This window comes from Hemicordylus capensis, chromosome 2, assembly GCF_027244095.1.
Source record: "Hemicordylus capensis ecotype Gifberg chromosome 2, rHemCap1.1.pri, whole genome shotgun sequence".
NCBI classification, from domain to species: domain Eukaryota; kingdom Metazoa; phylum Chordata; class Lepidosauria; order Squamata; family Cordylidae; genus Hemicordylus; species Hemicordylus capensis.
This window is the reverse complement of record NC_069658.1, coordinates 233,048,458-233,074,232: the sequence shown is the minus strand read 5'-3', so window position 1 is coordinate 233,074,232 and position 25,775 is coordinate 233,048,458. Positions and strand designations below refer to the sequence as shown.

The following is a 25,775-nucleotide window of genomic DNA, read 5'->3' as shown; positions in this document are numbered from 1 at the left end:
ATCTAGAATCTAGCCAAGAGATAGGAGCGGAACCACTGCAAGGCAGTGCCGCCTATCCCCAACTCCCCCAGGTGATCCAGAAGGATATCATGGTTGATGGTATCAAACGCCGCCAAGAGATCCAGAAGAACCAGCAGAGTCACTCTCCATCTGTTGATTCCCCGGTAAAGGTAATCCATCAGGCCGACCAAGGCTGTCTCAACCCCATAGCCAGCCCTAAAGCCAGTTTGAAATGGGTCTAGATAATTAGTTTCCTCCAAGACTGCCTGGAGCTGGTTGGCCACCGCCCTCTCAATCACCTTGCCCAACCAAGGGAGATTGGAGATTGGCCTGTAACTGTCCAGCGCTAAGGGGTCCAGGGAAGGCTTCTTTAGGAGTGGTCTAACCAATGCCTCCTTCAAACAAGGAGGGGGGCACTCTACCCTCCCTCAGCGATGCATTTATGATATTAACTAGGCCATCTCCAACAATCTCCCTGCTAGGGAGAAGCAGCCAAGTCGGGCAAGGATTCAGAGAACAGGTGGTAGGCCGCACTGCCCCAAGCAGCTTGTCCACATCCTCAGGAGTCACAGATTGAAACTGATCCAATCTAATACTGCAAGCGGGATTGCTGGACACCTTCTCCATATAGACCCTGTAAAAACAGTGGAGTCCAAGTCGGCTTTAATATAGGAGGTCTTGTTCGCAAAAAAACCATTAAAGGCATCACAGCAGAATGACCCTGGGGGCTGATTTGAGGTAGAAGGAGCAGAAATCAAACTCCTCACAACCCGAGATAGCTCTGCTGAGCGTAAACCTCCAGCCACAATGTGCGCAGACCAAAAGCTCTTTTTTGCCGCACGCACTGCGACCGCATAACTCTTCAAATGGGTCACATGCTGTATCCTGTCAGATTCGAACCAAGTTCTCCTCTACTTGCACTCTAGTCGCCTACCCAACCGCTTCACAAAATGTTATATCACAATAACATTTGTGAAAGATTGTCAATAAGATCTCATTAAAGTGAGATCTAAGCCCTAAACAGTTCAGGCCCTGGGTATCTAAGAGAACGTATACTTCTCCATGAGCCCCATTGTCCACTGAGATCATCCGGAGAGGTCGGCCTGCAGCTGACACCAGTTCTTCTGGTAGCTATGCAGAGACGGGCCTTCTCTGTTGCTGCCCTAACACTCTGGAATGCGCTCCCTGCCAAGATAAGAGCCTCCCCATCAATGACAACTTTTAAAAAGTCATTAAAAACTTCTCTTTTCACCCAAGCTTTTTAATTTACTTGTGGTTTTAAATTGTTTTAAGGTTTTTAATTTTGTGTTCTGGCTTGTTATTATATTGTTGCAAGCCACCCAGAGATGGGCAGCATACAAATTAGATAGATACAGTAGATAGATAGATAGATTAGATAAAACAGTATCTGTGTGTCTGACTGAAAAGATTAAAACCAATAATTCTTTTCCAAAATGTCTTGATGATGATGAATGGGAGAAATGTAGATAAATTTTCCCATGTGGCCAGCCGCAGTGTCACATTTTGATTGAAAGATGAAATGTCAGATCATAAAGCTAAAAGTAAAGTGTACTGTCAAGTCGATTTTGACTCCTGGCGCTCACAGAGCCCTGTGGTTTTCTTTGGTAGAATACAGGAGGGGTTTACCATTGCCTCCTCCCGCACAGTATGAGATGATGCTACCCAATATAGTATGAGCGGGGATTCGAACCGGTAACCTTTTGCTTGTTAGTCAAGCATTTCCCTGCTTCACCACTTCATAGGATTGCCAATATCTGATCAGTCTTGTAATTTTGCCAAATGCATTTCAACTAGACTCAGTCTTCTTCAGTGGCAATTATCAGAAAGATTACTACTTCTACTAGTCGTCTCCAGCCCCAACATGGGGATGAAACTGGTGCTAGTTTCTTCCTCCCCCCTGGCACCATGCAGAGGTGACCGTTCTCACTGTTCTGTGCTGCCCGCTTGAGCCTCTGTGCCATCTTGGAAGGCGTGCACAGAGTGCTGGGTAGTAGCCCTTCCAGGGGCGTATCTAGGGTGGGGCAGGCAGGGCACATGCCCTGGGCGCCACTTGAAGGGGGCGCCATTTTTTGAAATTATTATTTTTTAAATGGCTGCCAATAACAAAATGGCCACCGTGCATGCTCAAATGGCCTCTGTGAGGCCCTAGGCCATGCCAGGCCTCACAGAGGCCATTTGAGCATGCACTGTGGCCATTTTGTTTTCAGCAGCCATTTTTTTAATTTTTTTAAAAATGGCCACCACACATGCGCTAATGGTCCCTCTGAGGCCCTAGAGGCCAATGGGGGAGGGGGAACCTTTGCAGACCCACCCCCATGGCCTTTAGGAAGCCCCCCAAATGGGCTACAGGTATTTTTTTAAAAAAAATAAATTAATATAAGTCACTATACACATATTCAATTTGGCACTACGAACAGAGAATCAGGGCTTGTGAATACTGACCTGAAGCTTATGAACTAGGATTGTATTCATTTGCTCTTACTTTGCTTCTTGTGATAAGTGAGTTAAATGTGATGTCTTAATAACATGGCTATTAATGGTGAGTTTGTCTTTGAATCAGTGTGAAATCCTTCGTATTAAGGCCCACTGGGAGTTTCTTGCTCTCTTTCTCTCATTTTAACTGTCTTTTTGAAATACTAGAATATATTCCAAACAGTGACACAGTTTACTCTGCATATCCTGTAATTATTTTCAGTTTTTGGGAAAAGTCAAATTCTCAATTTATTTTTAAAACTTATGCAGTAGTGATGCTACAATGTAGTAAAGAATTTGACAGGTACTTCTATTTAGTTTTCCAAGTACACCTCCACATAACATTTGGGTATTTAATGAGCCCCAACATACTGAAATTTGTAGTTTTCCAGCAATTTTTGGTCTGGCTATGTCCATTGCTAAATAGTTTTTGAAATATTAAAAGATTAACGAGCTTGACTTGTATTTTTGAGCTGATATTATGGTAAAATTATCTGAAAGATGGGTGTCAGATGTTTGGACAGGGGGTGCAATTTCAGTGCTTGCCCTAGGTGCTATTTTCCCTAGATACGCCTCTGGCTGTCTGGGAAAGCTTCAAAGGGATGCTCCTTCTTTCCGTCTAGGAAAGAAAAAGAGCAGGTCCTGATGGCCACTGGGGGGACTGCAGCTACCTTGATGCCAGGCCGTCTGGGTAATTAGCGTATGCAAATAAGGAGATGAGGCATTTCTGGGGGGAAATAAAGTCAGTGAGGGGAAGCGTTCTGGAACTTCAAGTGGGGTTAGCCAGAATATCCAGATAAGTGGAGAGAGGGGTGCATAGAGAGGGGCACTCACAGGGAACATGTGTTTTGGGTTCACCATGACATCAAAGGCTGCAGAAAAACTATGGTAGGTGGGTTTTGGAAAGTAGCAGTTATTGCTTCTCGGCCTAATGGCTAAGATCATGTGTAGTGTCTGTTCTTATCAGCGGCGCCTTCGCTCCTGCTCCGTCGTCGAGTCGGCCTTTTCTCCTCCTCCTCCTCCTCCTCCCTCTTTCCTCCGCCATGGCCAACTCAGGCTTGCAACTGCTGGGCTTCGCGCTGGCCCTGCTGGGCTGGATCGCCACCATCGTGGCCACCATCCTGCCCCAGTGGCAAATGTCCTCCTACGCCGACGGCAACATCATCACCGCCGTGGCCGTCTACCAGGGCCTCTGGATGACCTGCGCTTGGCAGAGCACCGGCCAGATCCAGTGCAAGGTCTACGACTCGGTGCTGAGTCTCAAAGCCTCCCTCCAAGCCACGCGGGCCCTGATGGTGGTCTCCATCGTGCTGGGCGTGATCGGCATCTGCATTGCCACCATGGGGATGAAGTGCACCCACTGCGGAGGCGACGACAAGACCAAGAAGGCTCGGATTGCCATGACGGGGGGCATCATCTTCCTCATTGCGGGTCTGGCTTCGCTGATCGCTTGCTCGTGGTACGGGAACCAGATTGTGCAAGACTTCTACAACCCCCTGACCCCCATGAATTTCAAAGCAGGGTCTTGGTAGTGGCTTAGTGAGTAAGTCTGCGAGCATTTCATTTGTCGGGCAGTAGAGCAACTTGATTAGTCCATCTTTCTGCAGACTTCTCACTACATGGTACTTCACATCAATATGTCTGGTACTCCTCTTTACATCTTCTTGTTTGGAGAGTTGAATGCAGCTTTGGTTGTCTTCATACACTGGTATGGGCTGTGGTACATCTGTACCTAGGTCCTTCAGTAGTTGACACAGCCATTGTATCTCGTGAAGAAGCACCAGAAGAGGATGCCAGACCACCTGAAGACCCCCAGAGGATACCCCGGACGATGTGCCACCCCCCACCCACAAGTTGAGACCGGGTTCCCCCGCTCTCCTGGCTTGGACTCTATCCTGGACTCTGTCCAGATCCACATACACGCAGAACCGAAGGAGGACTTAACATACATTTGCGATGCTTTGCAGCTCGCGACTATCTCAGATGGACACTTATTTTCTTATGGCTGTCTTGACCTGCATGTATGTATGTACGTATGTATGTAACCTCCCGCTTCGGGAACGTGATCCATAGCATATCTGCATGCTAAACGGACCATGCCAGCACAGCGGCTGACCACGCCAGGAACTCCTGCTGACAACGCCCCTGGAGGACCCCCTGGACCTGGAGAAGACCCTTCGCCATCAAGGACCCACGCCCAGAGGCTGCACTTGGCAGAAGAAGACTGGCACGGCCCTGCCGGCCACACGCAAGGTCAGGCTGGGATTCGTCCCTCCCTTGGGCCTTTTGGACGCTCACTGAACTCCTTTAACCGGACTCTACCCAAACCCGTAGGGACTTGCGTACAGTGATGTATTCTCTCTGCCTTTGCAAGCACACATTCGTTAGTACGCGGCCGTGTTTTATCGGGAAACTCTATTCACTACTGCTCTTGTAAACCATGTGTTAAACATTCTCTAATAAAAGTCAATCTGTTCTTATCAGCTTAATATCTGATATGCTCTTTAATTGAGAGCTAAGCATATTAAATTGATTTTTGGAACAGGGTGTTGGTCTGGGAGCTTGCTCCAACCACACCAAGCATTGTTCTGGTATTGCAGTGTTTCCAGAAATGGTGCACCTTTTAAAAATGGTTTAAAAATAGAATGAGAAAAAAGTTCATACACTGAGGGGCTTTGTGGAACAAACTCCCAGTGTCTTAAGCTGCAGTTCTATATTATAGCCAAACTCAGTTTGGATGTAATGTGGTACTAACTGGCAAAGTTGGATGTAATATGGTACTAACTGGCAAAGGTAAAGCGTGCCTTCAAGTCAGTGTTGACTCCTGGTGCCCACAGAGCCCTGTGGGGTTTTTTGGTAGAATACAGGAGGGGTTTACCATTGCCTCCTCCTGCGCAGTATGAGATGATGCCTTTCAGCACCTTCCTATATCGCTGCTGCTCGATATAGGTGTTTCCCATAGTTTGGGAAACATACCAGCGGGGATTCGAACCGGCAACCTCTGGCTTGGTAGTCAAGCCATTTCCCTGCTGCACCATTAGGTGGCTGGCAAAGGGACACCCCTCTTCTATTTAGTAGGAGGAGAGCACCTCTCTGTATCCAACCTGGCACAGAGTCCCTTCAAGTAGCTGTTCCAGCGGTGGCTGGTGCAGGTGCCATGGGGGCAGGGGGTACCTTCAACTCTAAATTACCAGGTGCTTACCTCTCCTCCTGCCACACCTGAAAGCTGTTGTGAGTAGTTCCGCACCGCCTGGCAGCTGCTGCGGTGGAGCATAGGCTCCCCCACTCAGCTGGCAGAGGCCATTTGCGTGGCCAGCAAATGGCCTCCATCAGGGGCGTAGCTAGGAGAGAGGGGGCCGTGTTCATCCCTCTCTCTGGCCACCCCCCAGAGTGACAGAGTTAATGAAGAAAATAGGGAGGGGTGGAGCTGGAGGGCCATCAGGAGCTGGGGGTCCGTGTTCTTTGAACCCTTTTGCTCAATTATAGTTACGCCCCTGGCCTCCATGCATTTGTGGAGGCCAACTGAGTGGCGGAACTGATCCTCCACCGCAGCGGGTGCTGGGTAGTGCGCTGCTGCTCACAACAGCTTTCAGGTGCGGCTGGAGGAGAGGTAAGCAACTAGTAATTTAGAGTAGAAGATGCCTCCCACCGCCCGCCCCCCTGCAGTGGCACCCATACCAGCCACCTCTGCTGTGTTCTAAAAGTTTCCGTGCCCCAAAGCGAATGTTCCCTTTGGGGCAGGGAACAATTTTCTCTTTCTTTTCACTATATAAACCACTTTGTGATCTTTTTCTTTAGGAATGGTATGTATTCATGATCATAATGTAATAATAATATAACTAGCTGACCCCGCACAGAGCATCTGTGCAGTTGTGTACTGAGCCTGTGACATCCCCCCGCAGCTCGCTTGCTCGCCCTCCCCCCGCAGCACACTCGCTCGCCCTCCCCCCCCGCAGCTTGCTCGCTCGCCCTCCCCCCGCAGCTCACTCGCTCGCCCTCCCCCCCGTAGCTCACTTGCTCGCTCTCCCCCCCGCAGCTTTCCCCTTTGGGCCGGCCAGGGCCAGGCCATCCCACCACCGCCTCCCACCTTCTCCTCCTGGCTGGTAGGACTTTGCCCACCGTCTGCCCACCTCCTCACCACTGCCATCATTTCTCCCCCCCCACCTCCTCTTCCTGGCCAGCGGGACTTCGCCCGCCGTCCACCCACCTCTTCTGGCCGGAGGGGCTTCGCCTGCCAGCCCTCCACCTCTGCATCCTGACTGCCGCCATTTTTTCTCTCCGCTTCAATGCTGGAACTCTTGCACGCTCTAGAGCATCTGCGCATTAGTACTTGATTGCTCCCCTCACCTCAGAGATCTTCCCACCCTCACCTGGTCTGAACTCCTGCTCCTCCTCCATCTCGTTGCTTCCATCCTCCTCACCCTTCTTGGTCATGGCTGCAGCATTGCTGCTGCCTATTGGCCAAGCTGCAGCCCCCTATCCCGAGAGACCTCCCCACCCTCACCTGATCCCCGCTCCTGTTCCTCCCTTCAGGAGCAGCAGCAGTGGTTGACCGGGTAGTTCCTCCCTGCTGCCACCACCATGGCCGCTTGTTCCCCTCAGGCCACTGACAGGCCCGGGCCCATCCAGGCCCAGGCCTGCCTGCCTCCCTCTTACAATGGCCTCAGTAGCCCTAAACAGCAGCAGTGGTTGCCCTGACCCTTCCTTGCTGCCAATGCCGCCATGGCCACTCATTCCCCTGTCAGGCTGCTGAGAGGCTCAGGCCCGTCCCTTGCCCTCCCTTCTTCCCCCCCCCCTCTCTCTCCTCCACTCTTTCTTCCCCCTCCCTTCATGTTTTTTCTCCCTCCCTCCCTGAGTTAACAGATTTTGTTCATTCACACAACGGCATCCTCCTTCTCCTGAAGGGGCCCTTTCCTCCCTCAGGACCTGCCTTTTTGCAGACCCCTGCCTGCTGTCCTTTTATATCCAGAACATATTCAGACCAGTAACAGCTGCATTCCAATTTACCTTAACCATCACAGGCCCCTCCTCCTTATCTGCATAGGGAATCCCCACTGCCCAATCACCATGGTGCTTCTGCTCTCACAGGCTCCTTCTCCCTATCTGCATATGGAATCCGCACTGCCCAATCAGGTGCTTCTGCTTGCATACTCTGCATATGGAATCCCCACTGCCCAATCAGGTGCTTCTGCTTGCAAACTCAGCCAATCGCCTCCTTCCCACCACGTCGCCATGCATGGCCCGTCTTGGAGAAATGATCATATAGATTACTTCCACTTAGACTTAGTGCTTCTGTGTACATGCTTCACCGCACCCCCTCAATCCAAATCAAACCGTTTCTAACCCTTTCTCTTGCTGTTTGCTGTTGAAGGGTTTTAAGACCTATTTTCCTGAGTAAATTATTCATCATCATAAAAATTGTGTAATCACTGTAACTGCTGTTAATTTATGATGCCCAAAGCAGTAACTGGTGTTTATTATTAATGGGGCAGTGTGTTATGCGCTGATGTGTGTGTTTAGCTTAAAAACTAGATTTTTCACACACACCCTCTTCTTTCTCCCTTCCAAATTAAATAGTTGGTTCCTTTTAATTAAAGTCTGCACTATGCCTGGTTCTAGGGGGCGTGTGTTGGAAATGGACATTGGGGATAAATAATTGCCGTGGGGGGTGGTGGTTTTGAGAGAGAGAGAGAGAGAGAGAGAGATTTAAAGTATAACTAAATTGAATTAAATTAAATTAAATATTTGTAAAGATTGAGAAACACACATAGAGCTTCCTGATAGTCTTACTCCTGCTAACTGGGCAAAAAGGAGGCACCTTTTACCGTGGTGATTCTCTTTATTTAGCAGGGGGAGACTAACTGGCCCTATTCACCCCCAGCACAGAATCTCTCCAGTGACTGGTGCTGGTGTCTATCTTATGTTTCTTTTTAGATTGTGAGCCCTTCGGGGACAGGGTTCCATCTTATTTGTTTGTTATTTCTCTGTGTAAACTGCCCTGAGCCATTTTTGGAAGGGTGGTATAGAAATAGAATTTAATAATAATTATTATTATTATTAAATTCTATTTCTATACCACCCTTCCAAAAATGGCTCAGGGCAGTTTACACAGAGAAATAACAAACAAATAAGATGGAACCCTGTCCCCAAAGGGCTCACATTCTAAGAAGAAACATAATAATAATAATAATAATAATAATAATAATAATAATAATAATAATAATATATATATTATTATATTATATTATAATAATATTATAATATATTATAATATAATAATAATATAATAATAATAATAATAATAATAATTATTATTATTATTATTATTATTATTATTATTTATTATAATCCAGACTGGGGTCCTCAAATTTTGTTCCCCAGATGTTGTTGGACTACAACTCCCATTATCCCCAAACACAATGGCAAAAGACAGTGGATGATGGGAGTTGTAGTGCAATAGCAGATTCAGGGGTGGGAAACCACTTCTGCAGAACTTCAGAAGCAGTGCAAAACTCCCTCCACCCTTTTTAGTTCATTTGTACTGGCAAGGCTTTCATCTTAATATTCTCTTGATTTTTCACCTATGCAAGTGTATATTTGAGGCTTCTAATGGGGAAATGCATTATTGTTCAGAAATGAAAGCTAGTTTTCAATGTTTTGGCAGTGTGAGCTAATATTATGGTAAAAGACAAGTTTTCTGAAAGATGTGTGTCAGATGTTTGGAGGGGGGGCATGGGGGGCACAATTTCAGTGCTTGCCCTAGGCGCCATTTTCCCTAGTTACGCCTTTGAGCCCTTCCGGGTGCTTTCCTCCTAGAACTCTTAGGAGTGGGCTCCGTCTCTCTTAAGAGGTCCTCCTAGCCCTGAGAAAAGCACAAGCCTGTACAGAGGTCAGCACAATGGCTCTCACACTGAAGTTTTTTTGCCCAAGTGGCCTCTGCTTGAAAAATAGTGACAATCATTGCACTAGCTAGTTTCACCTAGTCTGGAGCTTGCATTCCAGATGCATGTTGTCCTACCACAAACTTGTTTGTGCTTGCTCAACAAGGTGAACAATATGTGGCACGCCTCATCTTTTTGGCAGGGCCCATTTTAGTTGTAATCGTAATTTTAACCTGCTTTTAATTGGTTCCTGATTTTAATTGTTACGTATTTCTAGTTTCAGTGTAAACTGCTCTGGGCCATTTTGGGAAGGGTGGTATAGAAATCGAATGAATAATAAATAAATTTGTGCAATAATTCTGGAAATCCCTGTATTTTAGTGCAGGGATTCTCAATGTTGGGTCCCCAGATGTTATTGGACTTCAACTCCCATAACCCCCCACCAAAGGACACTGGGACTGGGGATTATGGGAGTGCAATAGCATCTGGGGACCCAATGTTGAGAATCCCTTTAGCACATGGTAGCGCATTTTTTGTGCTGTGATTTTGTGCTGGCAGAGCACTTTTCCCATTGTGGCAACTGTCTGTAGTGAAAATACTGCACTATCTAGGATGTTGACTAGAGAATTTAATGGTTTCTATAGTAATTTTAGTTTAGCAAACATCTGAGTGTTGTCCTGAGAACGGAACAGATGCCCTCTCTTCTTTTTCTGGTCAGGTCAGCTATGGTTCTGTTTCCCAACTCCTGAACGATCCAGCTCAGTTTCCATATTTCTACCGGATGGTCCCCAAAGAAGAAATCAAGTTCCCAGGCATTGCAAAATTGCTCCTGCATTTCAGATGGACATGGGTCGGTCTCATGGCTCCAGACACTGATGGTGGGGAAAGGTTCAGGAGGACTTTAAGAACTCTGCTCACCAGGAACGGTATTTGTGTTGCCTTCTCAGGCAGCATCCCAATACTTCTGTTGTTCAAAAAACATGCCAGCATGGTTTCATTTCTCACACATTACACACACACACAAATCAGTGTCATTGTTTACACTGTAGATGCTCAGTCGTTGCTCGGCCTAGGAAAGGCGATGAAAGAGATTGAAAGTGACAAAAAATCCCCTGTGGGGAAAATTTGGATTGCTACAGCTTTGCAGGATGCCAACTTGATTGCGCTTTACAGTATTTTTGGCAAGCAGAACATGCACGCCACTTTCTCCTTCTTAATCCAGACTAAAAAATACGACAGTTCTAGACCACGGTTCTTGGCCAGAGGGTTTAGTTGTTCAGTAAGAAAGCATACACTGTCTGTGAAGGACTGGACAAGATGCAGAGAGAATGTGAAAGGCTCAGCCCAAAAAGAGGAGCTGATTGAAAGCCTCACTCTGGATACTCACAGTATTTCCAGCTCTGTCCATGCCCTGGCACAGGTCTTAAATGCTGCCTATTCGTCCAGATCCAAGTGGAGGAGGATGGTGGGGAGAGACAGGTTGAAATCGCAAAGACTGCAGCCATGGCAGGTATTTGTTTCCAATCAAAGGTTGGATGGATGGATGGATGGATTGCATTTCTATACCTCCAAATCATAAAAATCTCATGGTGGTTTATAGTCAACAGGGAAAACAGTTATTTATTGTTATTGTTAAATTGATGAATTTAACAATAAAAAATTAAAATCTTGCAAACCAATTAAACAACTGATTGTTTGAGGAGAGCTGGTCTTGTGGTAGTGAGCATACAGGGGCGTAACAAGGTTGGAGTGGGCCCAGAGACAAGATTTTAAAATGGGCCCCCTCACCCGCTGTCACCACCTTCCTCTCCTGGCCCGATGTCTCTGCTAACTATCCCAACTAGTTGCAAGGTATAAATAACAGCACAGCAGAAGAAAACATAAGTGTTTTCTGTATAAAGGGTTTTTAGAGAGCTGATACTTCTGCTTCTATTCTGAGATCAGTTAATTACATATGGCTGTTTGGTAACGGTTTTGTTCCCTCAGTTTGCATATTATTATTGATTTGAAAGACTTACTCATCAACCTCTAATTGTGCCAATAAGCACTATTAAAAGTCTATTTTATTTCTGCAATACTTACCACAGATACAGGTGAAACTCGGAAAATTAGAATATCGTGCAAAAGTCCATTAATTTCAGTAATGCAAATTAAAAGGTGAAACTGATATATGAGACAGACGCATTACATGCAAAGCGAGATAAGTCAAGCCTTAATTTGTTATAGTTGTGATGATCATGGCGTACAGCTCATGAAAACCCCAAATCCACAATCTCAGAAAATTAGAATATTACATGGAACCAAGAAGACAAGGATTGAAGAAAAGAACAATATCGGACTTCTGAAAAGTATACAGTATACTGTGCTTGATTGGCCAGCAAACTCGCCTGACCTGACCCCATAGAGAATCTATGGGGCATTGCCAAGAGAAGGATGAGAGACATGAGACCAAACAATGCAGAATTGCTGAAGGCCGCTAATGAAGCATCCTGGTCTTCCATAATACCTCATCAGTGCCACAGGCTGATAGCATCCATGCCACGCCGCATTGAGGCAGTAATTGCTGCAAAAGGGGCCCAAACCAAGTACTGAATACATATGCATGCTTCTACTTTTCAGAGGTCCGATATTGTTCTATTCTTCAATCCTTGTCTTCTTGGTTCCATGTAATATTCTAATTTTCTGAGATTGTGGATTTGGGGTTTTCATGAGCTGTACACCATGATCATCACAATTATAACAAATTAAGGCTTGACTTATCTCGCTTTGCATGTAATGCGTCTGTCTCATATATCAGTTTCACCTTTTAATTTGCATTACTGAAATTAATGGACTTTTGCACGATATTCTAATTTTCCGAGTTTCACCTGTATGTCCTTTTTGAGATTTAAAAAAAGAGAGAGAAAGCAAACTGCCAGACTAGAGACAATTGTGAATCTCAAAAAGGACACATGATCTGTGGCAATTACTGCAGAAATAAAATAGAATTTTAATGGTGCTTAATTTATTGTGCTATAATTTATTGTGGCTGGGGTTGATGGGAGTTGTAGTTCAGCAACAGCTGGAATACCACAGGTTGGGAACCCCTAAGCTTACATGGCAGCTACTGCTTTTTTTGCCCCGAGTCCTCTGCAGCCACATGGGGGTTAACAAGCATGGTCTTGTTTTTCTTTTGAGCAGCAAAGCAGCCATCTTTCCCTTTCAAAGTGCCAAATAATGTGTAATTAATGTGTAATAAAGTGCCTGCTACCTCACTGCCTTTGTTGTGCATCAAACATTCACATATTTAATCTTTCTGGGTCTAAATTCCCTTTAACTTTTATGCGCCCTTTGGAGCAGTGTGTTTGCTGGCATTAGTCTGATATTTTGCCAGGATGGGGTAGCTATTGAAGTCCTCATGGAGAGCCAAGGTCCCGGAGCACTATTAAAATTAAGCACTATTAAAATTATATTTTATTTCTGCAATAATTGCCACAGATCATGTGTCCTTTTTGAGATTCACAATTGTCTCTAGTCTGGCAGTTTGCTTTCTCTCTCTTTTTTTAAATCTCAAAAAGGACATATCTGTGGTAAGTATTTCAGAAATAAAATAGACTTTTAATAGTGCTTATTGGCACAATTAGAGGTTGATGAGTAAGTCTTTCAAATCAATAATAATATGCAAACTGAGGGAACAAAACCATTACCAAACAGCCATATGTAATTAACTGATCTCAGAATAGAAGCAGAAGTATCAGCTCTCTAAAAACCCTTTATACAGAAAACACTTATGTTTTCTTCCGCTGTGCTGTTATTTATACCTTGCAACTCGGACCAGGGGAAGGAGAGGAAGGCGGTGACGGCAGGTGGGGGGGCCCCATTTTAAAATCTTGTCTCTGGGCCCACTCCAACCTTGTTACATCCCTGCTGCGTGGCCCCGTTTGGGAGTAAGATCGGCCCGCGCTGAGTTGCCGGAGCAACTCTCCCTGCCAATGCAGCTCAGGCCAATCTAACTCTCGAACAGGGACACGTGGCCCGGTTTGGGAGCGAAATCCATGCACAGTGCATTGGCAGCAAGGCCCGGAAACAAATTGAGGAACTTGGAGCCTCCATGTTCCCAAATTTCCCAAATTGGGAAGAGAGCTCGTCTTGTGGTAGCAAGCATGACTTGTCCCCTTAGCTAAGCAGGGTCTGCCCTGGTTGCATACGAAAGGGAGAGTAGAAGTGTGAGCACTGCAAGATATTCCTCTGAGGGGATGGAGCTGCTCTGGGAAGAGCATCTAGGCTCCAAGTTCCTTCCCTGGCATCTCCAAGATAGGGCTGAGGGAGGTTCCTGCCTGCAACCTTGGAGAAGCCGCTGCCAGTCTGTGTAGACAATACTGAGAGAGATGGACCAATGGTCTGACTCAGTATATGGCAGCTTCCTATGCTCCTATGTTCCTATGAGCCCACCTGACATCTGCCCTTCCTCTGCCACTGTCTCCCCACTGATCTGCAGGGCCAAACAAACGTTCTGTCCCTGAGAGCACCCCGCCCCATAACCAAAAAATTGTTGCCTTAGGTGACCACTTAGGTCTGCCTTTTAGATGAGCTGGCGCTGCCCAGATTATCTTAACAAGCAGTGGGGCTCATGCCAAAGTTCTGTGAAATAGCCCGGGCTTCAGCTGTTTAGGGCTATATAGGCAGTGCTATGAAAACTACTCTCCTTGACTCAATTCTATTTTTATCCCCCCCCCCCCATTTATTTGTTTGTTTGTTTGTTTAACATACGTGTGTACCCTCAAAACACAGGTCTCTGGGCAGTTTACAACAAAACATTTTCAGCCTCTGAGAGATTCCAAATGCTGTTGGAAGTCAGGGATTCTCCCTGGGTTCGTTTTCTTGGTTAGGTTTATGCCAAGCACCAGTATCACACTTTCAAACAGAGCTTTATTAAAGTTTGCTAGCAATCAAAGCTCACTGGGTGTGGCCATGCGCTCTAGCAGTTTCTACGTCTCTTTTATATTGAGATAACAGTACATTCCACACTTGTGCATTGCATACAAGCCAATATATCCCCTTTTAACCCAAAAGGTCCCAGATGCTCTCAAGTGTGACTTCTCTCACCCACACAGACATAGTCAAGCACCTTCAAGGCAAGGGACAGAATGTACCAGATATGAAAAGGCCCATCCCAGAGTGGCCACCAAACAACTTGAAGGTAGTCAGAGACGGGCCTCCCCTGACGAATGCAGTGGACGATGGGAATCATGCAGAAGAAGACGCTCTCTTAAATACCGTGGGCCTAAGCTGTTTAGGGCTTTATAGGTTATAACCAGCACTTGGTATTTTGCCCAGAAACCTAATGGCAGCCAGTGTAACTCCTATAATATAGGAGTAATACTGTCTCTTCTAGATGACCCGGAGACCAACCTGGCTGCCACATTCTGTACTAATTATAGTTTCTGGACTACATACAAAGGCAGTCCCACATAGAGTGCATTGCAGTAATCAAGTTGCATAAGAGTGTGCTGGCACAAATGCACAGAACTGTGCAGAGTTGGAAATAATGGTCATTATGAATCTACAAGAGATGTTCACAAGCCCTGAGTCTTTGCTACTGCTACTATGGATATTTATATACTGCTTTTCAACAAAAGTTCCCAAAGTGGTCTACACAGAGAAATAAGAATAAATATATAAATATGGCTCCCTGTCCCCAAAGGGCAAATAATCTAAAAAGAATGTAAGACACCAGCAACAGCCATTGGAGGGATGCTGTGCTGGGAGTGGATAGAACCAATTACTCTCCCCCTGCTAAATATAAGAGAATCACCACTTTAAATGGTGCCTCTTTGTTCAGTTAGCAGGGTCTTTGGGGATTAGAGCACCAGCTAGGCTAGACTGAGATCTCAAGCATGGTTTACTATTTTCTAAAGGCTGCTATTCTCTCTCTCGTTTTAGCTCCATCCTTTCCTGGGAAACTTTCGATCTTACAATACCTCCATGGATGGGGTGTATTTGGATGAGAACGGAGAGCTGGCAGCCGACTTTGATATTGTGAACTTGTTAATGCTTCCCAATTTGACCATTTCTACTGTGATTGTTGGGAGCATCAAGCGACCCTCATCCCCAGAGATCACATTCACTATAAACTAGGATACTATTGTGTGGCCCAAGTGGTTTAACCAGGTGGGGGAGACCATTTCCTTCATTTTATTCCTTTTGACCTCTTTTAGATTCTAGTTTATTATTTATTTAGTTTTTGCATTCATGTACTGCCTCATATGCAAATCTCTGGGAAGTTTACAGATTAATCTGTAGATTAGTTATTTGCTAAGTATTCTATATGATGCAAAAACAGATTGACTGAGAGTGGAGCTCCCAGCCAGCGCTGGAAAGAAGCACTGATTGGCAAAGATCAAGAGTGAGGCTGAGCAGCCTCTCTCCTGATACAGGCCACACACCCTGCATCTGATGTTGACACAGGAGTGGTGGTGGCCAGGGCGCTGCATGCTAGTGCACGTGCACTTATCTGAAATGGGGTGGGGGCCGCTGGCAGGAGCTTGTCCCCTGGCCACCAATGAGCTTCCTATGCTCATGGTGCTAGCTATTTCTGCTGTCTGGCATGTGTTTTGTTTTTCAAAAATTTATTTCTATACTGCTTTTCATTAAAATAATCCCAAAGTGGTTTACAATATAATTAAAACAATGCACAGTTAAAATACAACTTAATATCAGTTAAAATACAACTTAATAACCCTTTATAAATATAAATATAATTTATCTCTATTTAAAAGTTTAAAAGCCTATATAAAACAGTAACACACAAAAAAACACAAAACAGCAGCAGTAAATACTGTACTCTCATTTAAAAGCCTGGGTGAAGAGCCACATCTTTTATTTATTATTTTATTTATTATTAAAACTTTTATACCACCCTTCCAAAAGGCTCAGGGCGGTTTACATTAAAACACCATTAAAATCAATTAATAATTAAACAAAAATTATAAAGCATAAAACAATGACTAACAATTAAAAACATCATAAAACAACAATTAAATAATCAGAACAATTTAAAAACAAGTTTTAAAAAGCTGGGAAAGCCTGGTTGAAGAGATGTGTTTTCAGGTGTTTTCTGAAAATTGCCAGAGATGGGGAGGATCGTATCTCAGCAGGGAGTGCATTCCACAATCTCGGGGCAGCAGCCGAGAAGGCCCGTCTCTGTGTAGCCACCAAACGAGTTGGTGGCAGCTGGAGACGGACCTCCTCAAGTGACCTCAGTGGCCGGTGGGGCTCATAGCGAAGAAGACGCTCTCTTAAATACCCAGGGCCTAAGCCGTTTAGGGCTTTATAAGTTATAACTAGCACTTTGTATTTTGCCAGGAAACCTATTGGCAGCCAGTATAACTCCATCAACAAAGGAGTAATGTGGTCTCTCCGAGATGACCCAGAGACCAACCTGGCTGCCGCATTCTGAACCAACTGAAGTTTCCAGACTACGTACAAAGGCAGCCCCACATAGAGCGCATTACAGAAGTCAAGTCTGGAGGTTACCAACATATGTACCACTGTTTTGAGGTCATTGATCTCGAGAAACGGGCGCAGCTGGCGTATCAGCCGGAGCTGATAGAAAGCAACCCTGGCCACCGCCTCAACCTGAGAAACCAAGGAGAGACGTTGATCCAGAAGTACTCCCAGACTGCGAACCTGTTCCTTTTGGGGAAGTGTGACCCCGTCTAGAACAGGCAGATCAAAATCATCTCTAGAGTTCCGACCCCGCACAATAAGTATCTCCGTCTTATTTGGATTCAGCTTCAGTTTATTCTCCCTCATCCAGCCCATAACTGCTTCCAGGCAGGCATTTAGGGAGGATATGCCAACTCCTGAAGAAGTTGACATGGAGAAGTAGATCTGGGTGTCATCAGCATACTGGTAACACCCAGCTCCAAATCCCCTGATGATCTCTCCCAGCGGTTTCATGTAGATGTTAAAAAGCAATGGAGAAAGTATGGAGCCTTGAGGGACACCACACTTAAGCTCAGATTATGAAGAGCAACAGTCTCTAATCAACACCATCTGGAATCTGTCTGAGAGGTAGGAGCGGAACCACTGTAAAACAGTGCCTCCCACCCCCAACCTCCTCAGACGTTCCAGAAGGATACTATGGTCGATAGTATCGAAAGCCGCTGAGAGATCCAAGAGGACCAACAAAGTCACACTTCCTCTGTCCATTGCCAATTGGAGATCATCCATCAGGCCGACCCAGGCAGTCTCCACCCCATAGCCAGCCCGGAAGCCAGTTTGAAATGGGTCTAGATAATCAGTTTCCTCCAAGACCGCCTGGAGCTGAGAGGCCACCACCCTCTCAATTATTTATCTTTATTTATTTTTTAAAAACTGTGATGGAAGCTGAGGAGCAGAGCCTGGAAAGTATTCCAAAGCCTGGGGGCAATGACTGAGAAGGCCCTGTCCCGCGTTCCACACTGTTGTTGCACTGGTACAACAGGGTGCATTTGCACAACAAGATGTGCTACCCATGGCATGACTCCTGCTGTGCAACTTCTTCCTCAGCCCGTATGTCCATCATACCACCAGGTGGCGGCGGGTGCAGGCAGGCCTCCTCAGCCTGCGCACATGCACAGTTGGGGTATGGAGTGTCACATCCAGTGACATCACAGGATCCGACACTCCATGGTCCAACTGCATAGGTGCGCAGGCCGAAGCCCACCCGCACCTGCTGCTGCCGGGGGGAGGGGGTGGCCTGTTCCACTCTGCTCACCCCCTGGCAGTGAAGAGAGGGAAATAGCGACGGCAAGGGGGAAATAGTGGTGGCATGCGGAGCAGGGGGTGGACATCTGCAATGGGGGGTTGGGCAGCAGCAACAAAGCATCGGGGCACAGCATTTGGGGGGCCCTCAGGAGGCCACGGATCCCCGCCCCGTGGTCTGTACCTAAACATGCCACTGCTGGAGATTGATTCCTAGAAAGTACAGGTCAGTCATGGAGGCTTGGCAACCCTAATGGCAGGGAATAGCATGACAAGACGTATGGACAAGGATCAGCAGATGTCATTTAGAATATAGGAAGCTGCCATATACTGAGTCAGACCATTGGTCCATCTAGCTCAGTATTGTCTACACAGCCTGGCGGCGGCTTCTCTAAAACTACAGCCAGGAGTCTCTCTCAGCTTTATCTGGGAAATACCAGGGAGGGAACTTGGAACTTTCTGTATGCAAGCCTGCAGGTGCTCTTCCCAGAGTGGCATAGTGGTTAGAGTGCTGGACTAGGACCAGGGAGACCCGAGTTCAAATCCCCATTCAGCCAGAATACTTGCTGGGGGACTCTGGGCCAGTCACTTCTCTCTCAGCCTAACCTACTTCACAGGATTGTTGTGAGAAGAAACTTAAGTATGTAGTACACTGCACTGAGCTCCTTGGAGGAAGAGCGGGATATAAAATGTAAATAATAATAATAATAATAATAATATTCCCTGAGGGGAATATCTTACAGTGCTTACAGATGTCGTCTTCCATTCAAATGCTAAGCAAAGGGGGCAATTCATGCTTGCTACCACAAGACCAGCTTCCCTCCCATGTTAATGTTATTGTTAATGGTGGTGTCAGGCCTTGGATAATCTCACCCTAATCCCGATCTAGAAGACATGGTCTGTAACTCAGAGTGTTTACAGATGGAGAAATACTCCTTTTAGCTTTTCTACTGAGCATTCAAATGACATGTTTGGCTGTCATGCAATTTTGCAGTTCCATCCACTGGCCATTTGCTGCCAGTCTGTGATGACAATCACTTGATTCTCATCATGGATCAGCAGCAAATGGCCACCAGAAGGCTCTGCAAAATTGTGTGATGGCCAACAACGTTCTCTGAATGCCCAGTGGAAAATTGAGAAGAACCGGCATTTCAAATAGAGTATTTCTCCATCTGGATACATTTCCAGGGTCCCTGACACCAATGGTTTGAATAGGCAGCTGGAGAACCAGAAGCCTAAAATGCAGCATGGGGAAGGCATTCTTCTGTTGTGCAGGCCAAAGCTCAACAGGTGGAGCAAACTTAAAGAAACCAATGTCAGCAGGACCTGAAGAGGGTAAGCAGACCCAGGAGGAGGACTTCTAGGAGGGTGAGGCAATGCTGAGGCATTAGACTAATCCAAGAATAAAGCCTATGGAGTCCTCAGTGAATAAGTAGTATTTCCCAGAAAAAGGCCAAAGTCAAGGTATACAGGTCTATGAAATGCTGTGGAAAGGAAGCAGTTAGCCTATAGGAAAGGTTGTACCATCCACTGGCTTTGTGCAGCTGAAGGCTTCTGTGACCTGACTGGCTGGCCTAGGCATTTCCACCAACAAAAATAAGCCTAACTCTCTTTGCTTGTTGTTTATTTCCTTGATGGATAGACCCTGCCTCGCTCCAGGTGCACCAAAAGCTGTCTCCCAGGATACGCCAAGGTGATTCAGGAAGGGAAGCCATTTTGCTGCTATGGCTGTGCTCCATGTGCGGAAGGGACAATTTCCCCGCAGGAAGGTCAGTGACCCCAGAGGAAAGTGCTGCCCAGGTGGAAAAGATAAATGGGGGCATAAATGGGGGACATAGTCATTAAAAATGAGAAGCCTCTGCGACATATTTTCAGGAGGCACAAGCAGCTGCAGGAGGAGGGGAGAACATAAGAACAGCCCTGCTGGATCAGGCCCAAGGAAGCCCATCTAGTCCAGCATCCTGTTTCACACAATGGCCCACCAGATGCCGCTGGAAGCCACAGGCAGGAGTTGAGGGCATGCCCTCTCTCCTGCTGTTACTCCCCTGCAACTGGTACTCAGAGGCATCCTGCCTTTGAGGCTGGAGGTGGCCTATAGCCCTCCAATTAGTAGCCGTTGATAGACCTCTCCTCCATGAAGTTATCCAAAAAAACCCTTAAAGCCATCCAGGTTGTTGGCTGTCACCACATCTTGTGGCAGAGAATACCACAAATTGATTATGCGTTGTGTGAAAAAATACGTCGGTTTGCTGGTCCTAAATTTCCTGGTAATCAATGTCATGGGATAACCCCTGGTTCTAGTGTTATGTGAGAGGGAGAAGAATTTCTTTCTATCCACTTTCTCCATAGCATTGCATGATTTTATAGACCTCTATCATGTCTCCTCACAGTCATCTTTTTTCTAAACTAAATAGCCCCACGTGTTGTAGCCTTGCCTCATAAGAAAGGTGCTCTAGGTCCCTGATCATCTTGGTTGCCCTCTTCGGCACCTTTTCCAGTTCTACAATGTCCTTTCTTAGACGTGGTGACCAGAATTGTACACAGTACTCCAGGTGTGGCCGCACCATCGTTTTATATAAGGGCATTATAATATTAGCAGTTTTATTTTTAATCCCCTTCCTAATGATCCCTAGCATGGATCATTGTTCCTTAGTCCAGATCCTTAGTGTGCACTGATGCTCTGTTAGGATTTCAGCCACAGAGAGCATGAAACATCTCAATCAGGCAGCCACTAGAATCTGGGAATCAGCTTTGACAGGGGTAGGTACACCACAATAGAAGTGTTTTCCTTCAGCTGCAAAAGGCAGCCAGTGAGGGAGCATGACAAATGCCTAAGGGGAGGGTATTCCATAACTTGGGAGTCGTTGGTGAAAAGGCTGTGTCCAGCATCACCTACTGAACATGTCTCAGAAAGAGGTGGAGCCCAGAGCAGTGACCCAGAAGGTGACTAGGCAGGTTCATATGGGAGGTACCTGAAGGTCAGGTCCTTTATTTGCCCCCGTGGGCTAACCAATGGGAGGGTGTGTGGCTAGAAAAACACATTCTAGCTTACAGAATACAGGAGCCCCTTGTTATCAGTGGTTTTGTGGATCGCGGTTTCATGTATCCATGGATGGATCTTAGAGACCCAGTTTCTTTATCTGCCGCATGAAATGTAGGCAATTTCCACCTATCCACAGTTCCTGAGTGGTCGGAAATGACTTCTGATGCCATTTCCGGCTGCCATTTTGAAGCACAGAGCCATTTTGTGGCTCTTTTTTGGTTTTTTTTAAAAGAAATTAAAATGAAAAAATAAAAGTATTTGGGGGACATTCCTGGAGAACAAGGTACTATGCTGTTCTACCCTTATTTCTGCCCCCCCGCTTTTTTAGCAGTTTTTTAAGCTCAAGGAACCTAAACCGCCCCCCACTCCAGGCACAATCCCCAGAAATTGGCGGGAACAGAACCCCTGTGAATAATGAGGGCCACCTGCACAGACTCACTAGTTTTACTGAAACAAATTAAAGCGGTTTATTCAGGCATTAAGTGTTTTACAGAGAAAATAAGGATAAATTAAGCAAAGGAACTTAGATGCATGCATGGAAAAGAAACACAGAATTTTTTTTTTTAATACAACATGGTAAGCTTCATACAATTATGCAGTTAAATCAAACTTCTTCCCTCCTCCTGCTGCTTAGATCATTTGAAAGGTATATTTGTTCCCAGCAATAAATAGTTTTAAACAAAAGGGGAAAGCAATGAAAGGTGGGGAGAAAGTCTTATTTAAAGATAAAGAAGCTTCCCTTCATCCTGAAAAACTATTATTATTATTATTATTATTTCGATTTCTATACTGCCCTTCCAAAAATGGCTCAGGGCGGTTTACACAGAGAAACAACAAATAAATAAGATGGCTCCCTGTCCCCAAAGGGCTCACAATCTAAAAAGAAACATAAGATAGATTCCAGCAACATTCACTGGAGGGGTGCTGTGCTGGGGGTGGAGAGGGCCAGTTACTCTCCCCCTGCTAAATAAAGAGAATCACCACATTAAAAGGTGCCTCTTTGCCAAGTTAGCAGGGGCTAACGTATTATTAGTTTAATTTATTTATTTATTATTTATTAATATAATTTATTATTATTAACTTTATTAGTCTTAAAAGGGAAATAACAAACAAAAGCCAATAGGCCCTGAAGGATCCTTCAACATACCAAGCCTCCAGTTTTTATACCTCAGCCAAATTACCTCAACTTTTCAGGCCTTCTGTTGGTTGAATTCTCTTAGCAAGCAAGCCATCTTCATATTAATTAATAAAATAAGTTCTCTATTGAGTAATGATGACTTGGGGCATTGCAGATACTGTCCTTTTTGTTCTCAAATTTTCAGTTGTGAGTATGCAAACAAGCTCAGATTGATATAAACATTGTATCAAAAAGTTTGGTTACCTGGACCCTGTGATACTTTATTATTTTATTTTTATTTTTACAAGTATATCCTGCTATTCCTCCCAGGAGCTCCCATTGTAGCTTATGTTCAGACATCAACAAGATAGTCAAGGTCTTTTCACTGATTACCATTCTTTCTGTTCTTTCCTCATCCCAAAAGCAGCATTGTTCTCACTTCATCAAACTGCTGATGGCTTAAAATCTATCTATCTATCTATCTATCTATCTATCTATCTATCTATCTATCTATCTATCTATCTATCAAATTTGTACACTGCCCCAAACTTTCATCTCTGGGCTGGTTAACAACAGCATAAAACAAGTTAAAACATATACAAAAACTTAAAACAATTTAACAATTTAAAAATCACCCACCAATTAAAACCTTAAAATTTTAAAGAACTGAAAAACCTTGGGTGAAGAAGTGGGTTTTCAAATGCTTTTTAAAAATTGTCAGAAATGGGGAGGACCATATCTCAGTAGGGAGTGCATTCCACAATCTCGGGTCAGTAGCTGAGAAGGCCCGTCCCCGTGTGGCCACCAGCCGAGCTGGCGGCAACTGGAGACGGATCTCTCCGGACAACCTCAGTGGGCTGTGGGGCTCATAATGAAGAGGACGTTCTCTTAGATGCCCAGGGCCTAAGTCATTTAGGGCTTTATAAGTTATAACTAGCACTTTGTATTTTGCCCAGAAGCCTATAGGCAGCCAGTGTAACTCCATCAGTAAAGGAGTAACATGGTGTCTCCAAGATGACCCAGAGACCAACCGGGCTGCCGCATTCTGGAACAACTTGAAGCTTCCGGACTACATACAAAGGCAGCCCCACATACAGCGCACTACAGAAGTCAAGTCTGGAGGTTACCAACATATGTACCACTGTTTTGAGGTCATTCATCTCAAGAAACAGATGCAGCTGGTGTATCAGTCAAAGCTGATAGAAAGCCCCTCTGGCCACCGCCTCAACCTGAGATACCAGGGAGAGGTGTGGATCCAGAAGTACTCCCAGACTGTGAACCTGTTCCTTTTGGGGAAGTGTGACCCCATCTACAACAGGGAGATCAAAATCGTCTCTGGAATTCTGGCCCCGCACAATAAGTACCTCCATCTTATCTGGATTCAGTCTCAGTTTATTCTCCCTCATCCAGCCCATTACTGCTTTCAGGCAAGCATTTAGGGACGTTATGCCATCTCCTGAAGAAGTTGACATGGAGAAGTAGACCTGGGTGTCATCAGCATACCATGATGATCTCTTCCAGCAGTTTCATCTAGATGTTAAAGAGCATTGGAGAAAGTATGGAGCCTTGAGGGACACCATACTTAAGCTCAGATTTCAAAGAGCAACAGTCTCCAATCGACACCATCTGGAATCTGTCCAAGAGGTAGGAGCAGAACTACTGTAAAACAGTGCCTCCCACCCCCAACACTCTCAGATGTTCCAGAAGGATACTATGGTCGATAGTATCGAAAGCCGCTGAGAGGTCCAAAAGGACCAACAGAGTCACACTTCCTCTGTCAATTCCCAATTGGAGATTATCCATCAGGCCGACCAAGGCAGTCTCCACCCCATAGCCCGCCCGAAAGCCAGTTTGAAATGGGTCTAGAAGATAATCAGTTTCCTCCAGGACCACCTGGAGCTCAGAGGCCACCACCTTCTCAATTCCCTTATTATTTTAAACATATTTTTATACCGCCCAAAACTTACGCCCAAAACTTACCTTGCCCAGCCATGGGAGGTTACATAAGAACAGCCCTGCTGGATCAGGCCCAAGGCCCATCTAGTCCAGCATCCTGTTTCGCACAGTGGCCCACCAGATGCCGCTGGAAGCCACAGACAGGAGTTGAGGGCGTGCCCTCTCTCCTGCCATTACTCCCCTGCAACTGGTACTCAGAGGCACCCTGCCCTTGATGCTGGAGGTGGCCCACAGCCCTCTGACTAGTAGCCATTGATAGACCTCTCCTCCATGAAGTCATCCAAACCCCTCTTAAAGCCATCCAGGTTGTTGGCTGTCACCACGTCCTGTGGCAGAGAGTTCCACAAGTGGATCACGCGTTGTGTGAAAAAGTACTTCCGTTTGTTGGTCCTAGACCTCCTGGCAATCAATTTCATGGAGTGACCCCTGGTTCTAGTGTTGTGAGAGAGGGAAAAGAATCTCTCTCTCTCCACTTTCTCTACACCATGCATGATTTTATAGACCTCTATCATGTCTCCCCGCAGTCGTCTTTTTTCTAAACTATAAAGCCCCAGGTGTTGTAGTCTTGCCTCATAAGAAAGGTGCTCTAGGCCCCTGATCATCTTGGTTGCCCTCTTCTGTACCTTCTCCAGTTCAACAATGTCCTTTTTAAGATGTGGTGACCAGAATTGTACACAGTAATCTAAGTGTGGTCACACCATAGTTTTGTATAAGGGCATTATAATGTTAGCCGTTTTATTTTCAATCCCCTTTCTAATGATCCCTAGCATGGAATTTGCCTTTTTCAAAGCTGCCGCACATTGAGTCGACACGTTCAACGAACTGTCCACCACAACCCCAAGATCCCTCTCCTGGTCCGTCACCGACAGCTCGGATCCCATCAGCATATTCTTGAAGTTGGGTTTTTTTGTCCCAATGTGCATCAATTTACACTTGCTAACATTGAACCGCATTTGCCATTTTGTCGCCCACTCCCCCAGTTTGGAGAGATCCTTTTGGAGCTGCTCACAATCCGTTTTGGATTTCACTACCCGGAAGAGTTTGGTATCATCTGCAAATTTGGCCACATCGCTGCTTACCGCTGCTTCTAGATCATTTATGAATAAATTAAAAAGCAGCGGTTCCAGTACAGATCCTTGGGGGACCCCACTTCTTACTACCCTCCATTGTGAAAACTCTCCATTTATACCTACCCTCTGTTTTCTGTCTTTCAACCAGTTAGCAATCCACACATGTACTTGTTGGAAAGCTCAGAATGGTCAGTTCTTGACTCAGGCTACCTAAGATGGATCCTTACAGGTCAAGTCTTTTTTTAGACACACCTTGGTGAAAGCATTCCCTTATTTTCAGTCCCCAGGTCGCAAGCTGTTGGTTAGGATAGGTGAGTAGTGACCAGGGAAAGGGCCTTTTCTGTGGTGGCACCATGCTTCTGGATGTCCTTCTTGCTTCAGTACACCTGACACCAATGCAAATGGTTTTTTTGTGCCAGGTGGAAACTTCTTTGCCGAGGTTCAGTCTTGCTGAATGGATGAGTTTTGATATCTGTAAACCCAGCATG

General features: G+C 45.7%; 1 protein-coding gene and 1 pseudogene across 1 annotated transcript; both read left to right on the top strand.

The window, feature by feature from the left end:
• The first annotated feature begins 3,466 nt into the window (after window positions 1-3,466).
• Window positions 3,467-4,025, top strand: LOC128343840 (claudin-7-like). Its single transcript, XM_053293275.1, has one exon. It carries the CDS (start codon window positions 3,537-3,539, stop codon window positions 4,023-4,025), a length of 489 nt encoding a protein of 162 aa, XP_053149250.1. The 5' UTR covers window positions 3,467-3,536.
• An 892-nt stretch (window positions 4,026-4,917) lies between these two features.
• Window positions 4,918-5,118, top strand: LOC128348347 (uncharacterized; annotated as a pseudogene).
• The last annotated feature ends 20,657 nt before the right edge of the window (window positions 5,119-25,775 follow it).

Bases quoted from the DNA above. Each gene is read 5' to 3' on its own strand.
- LOC128343840 (XM_053293275.1), top strand. From the start codon at position 3,537: ATGGCCAACTCAGGCTTGCAACTGCTGGGCTTCGCGCTGGCCCTGCTG.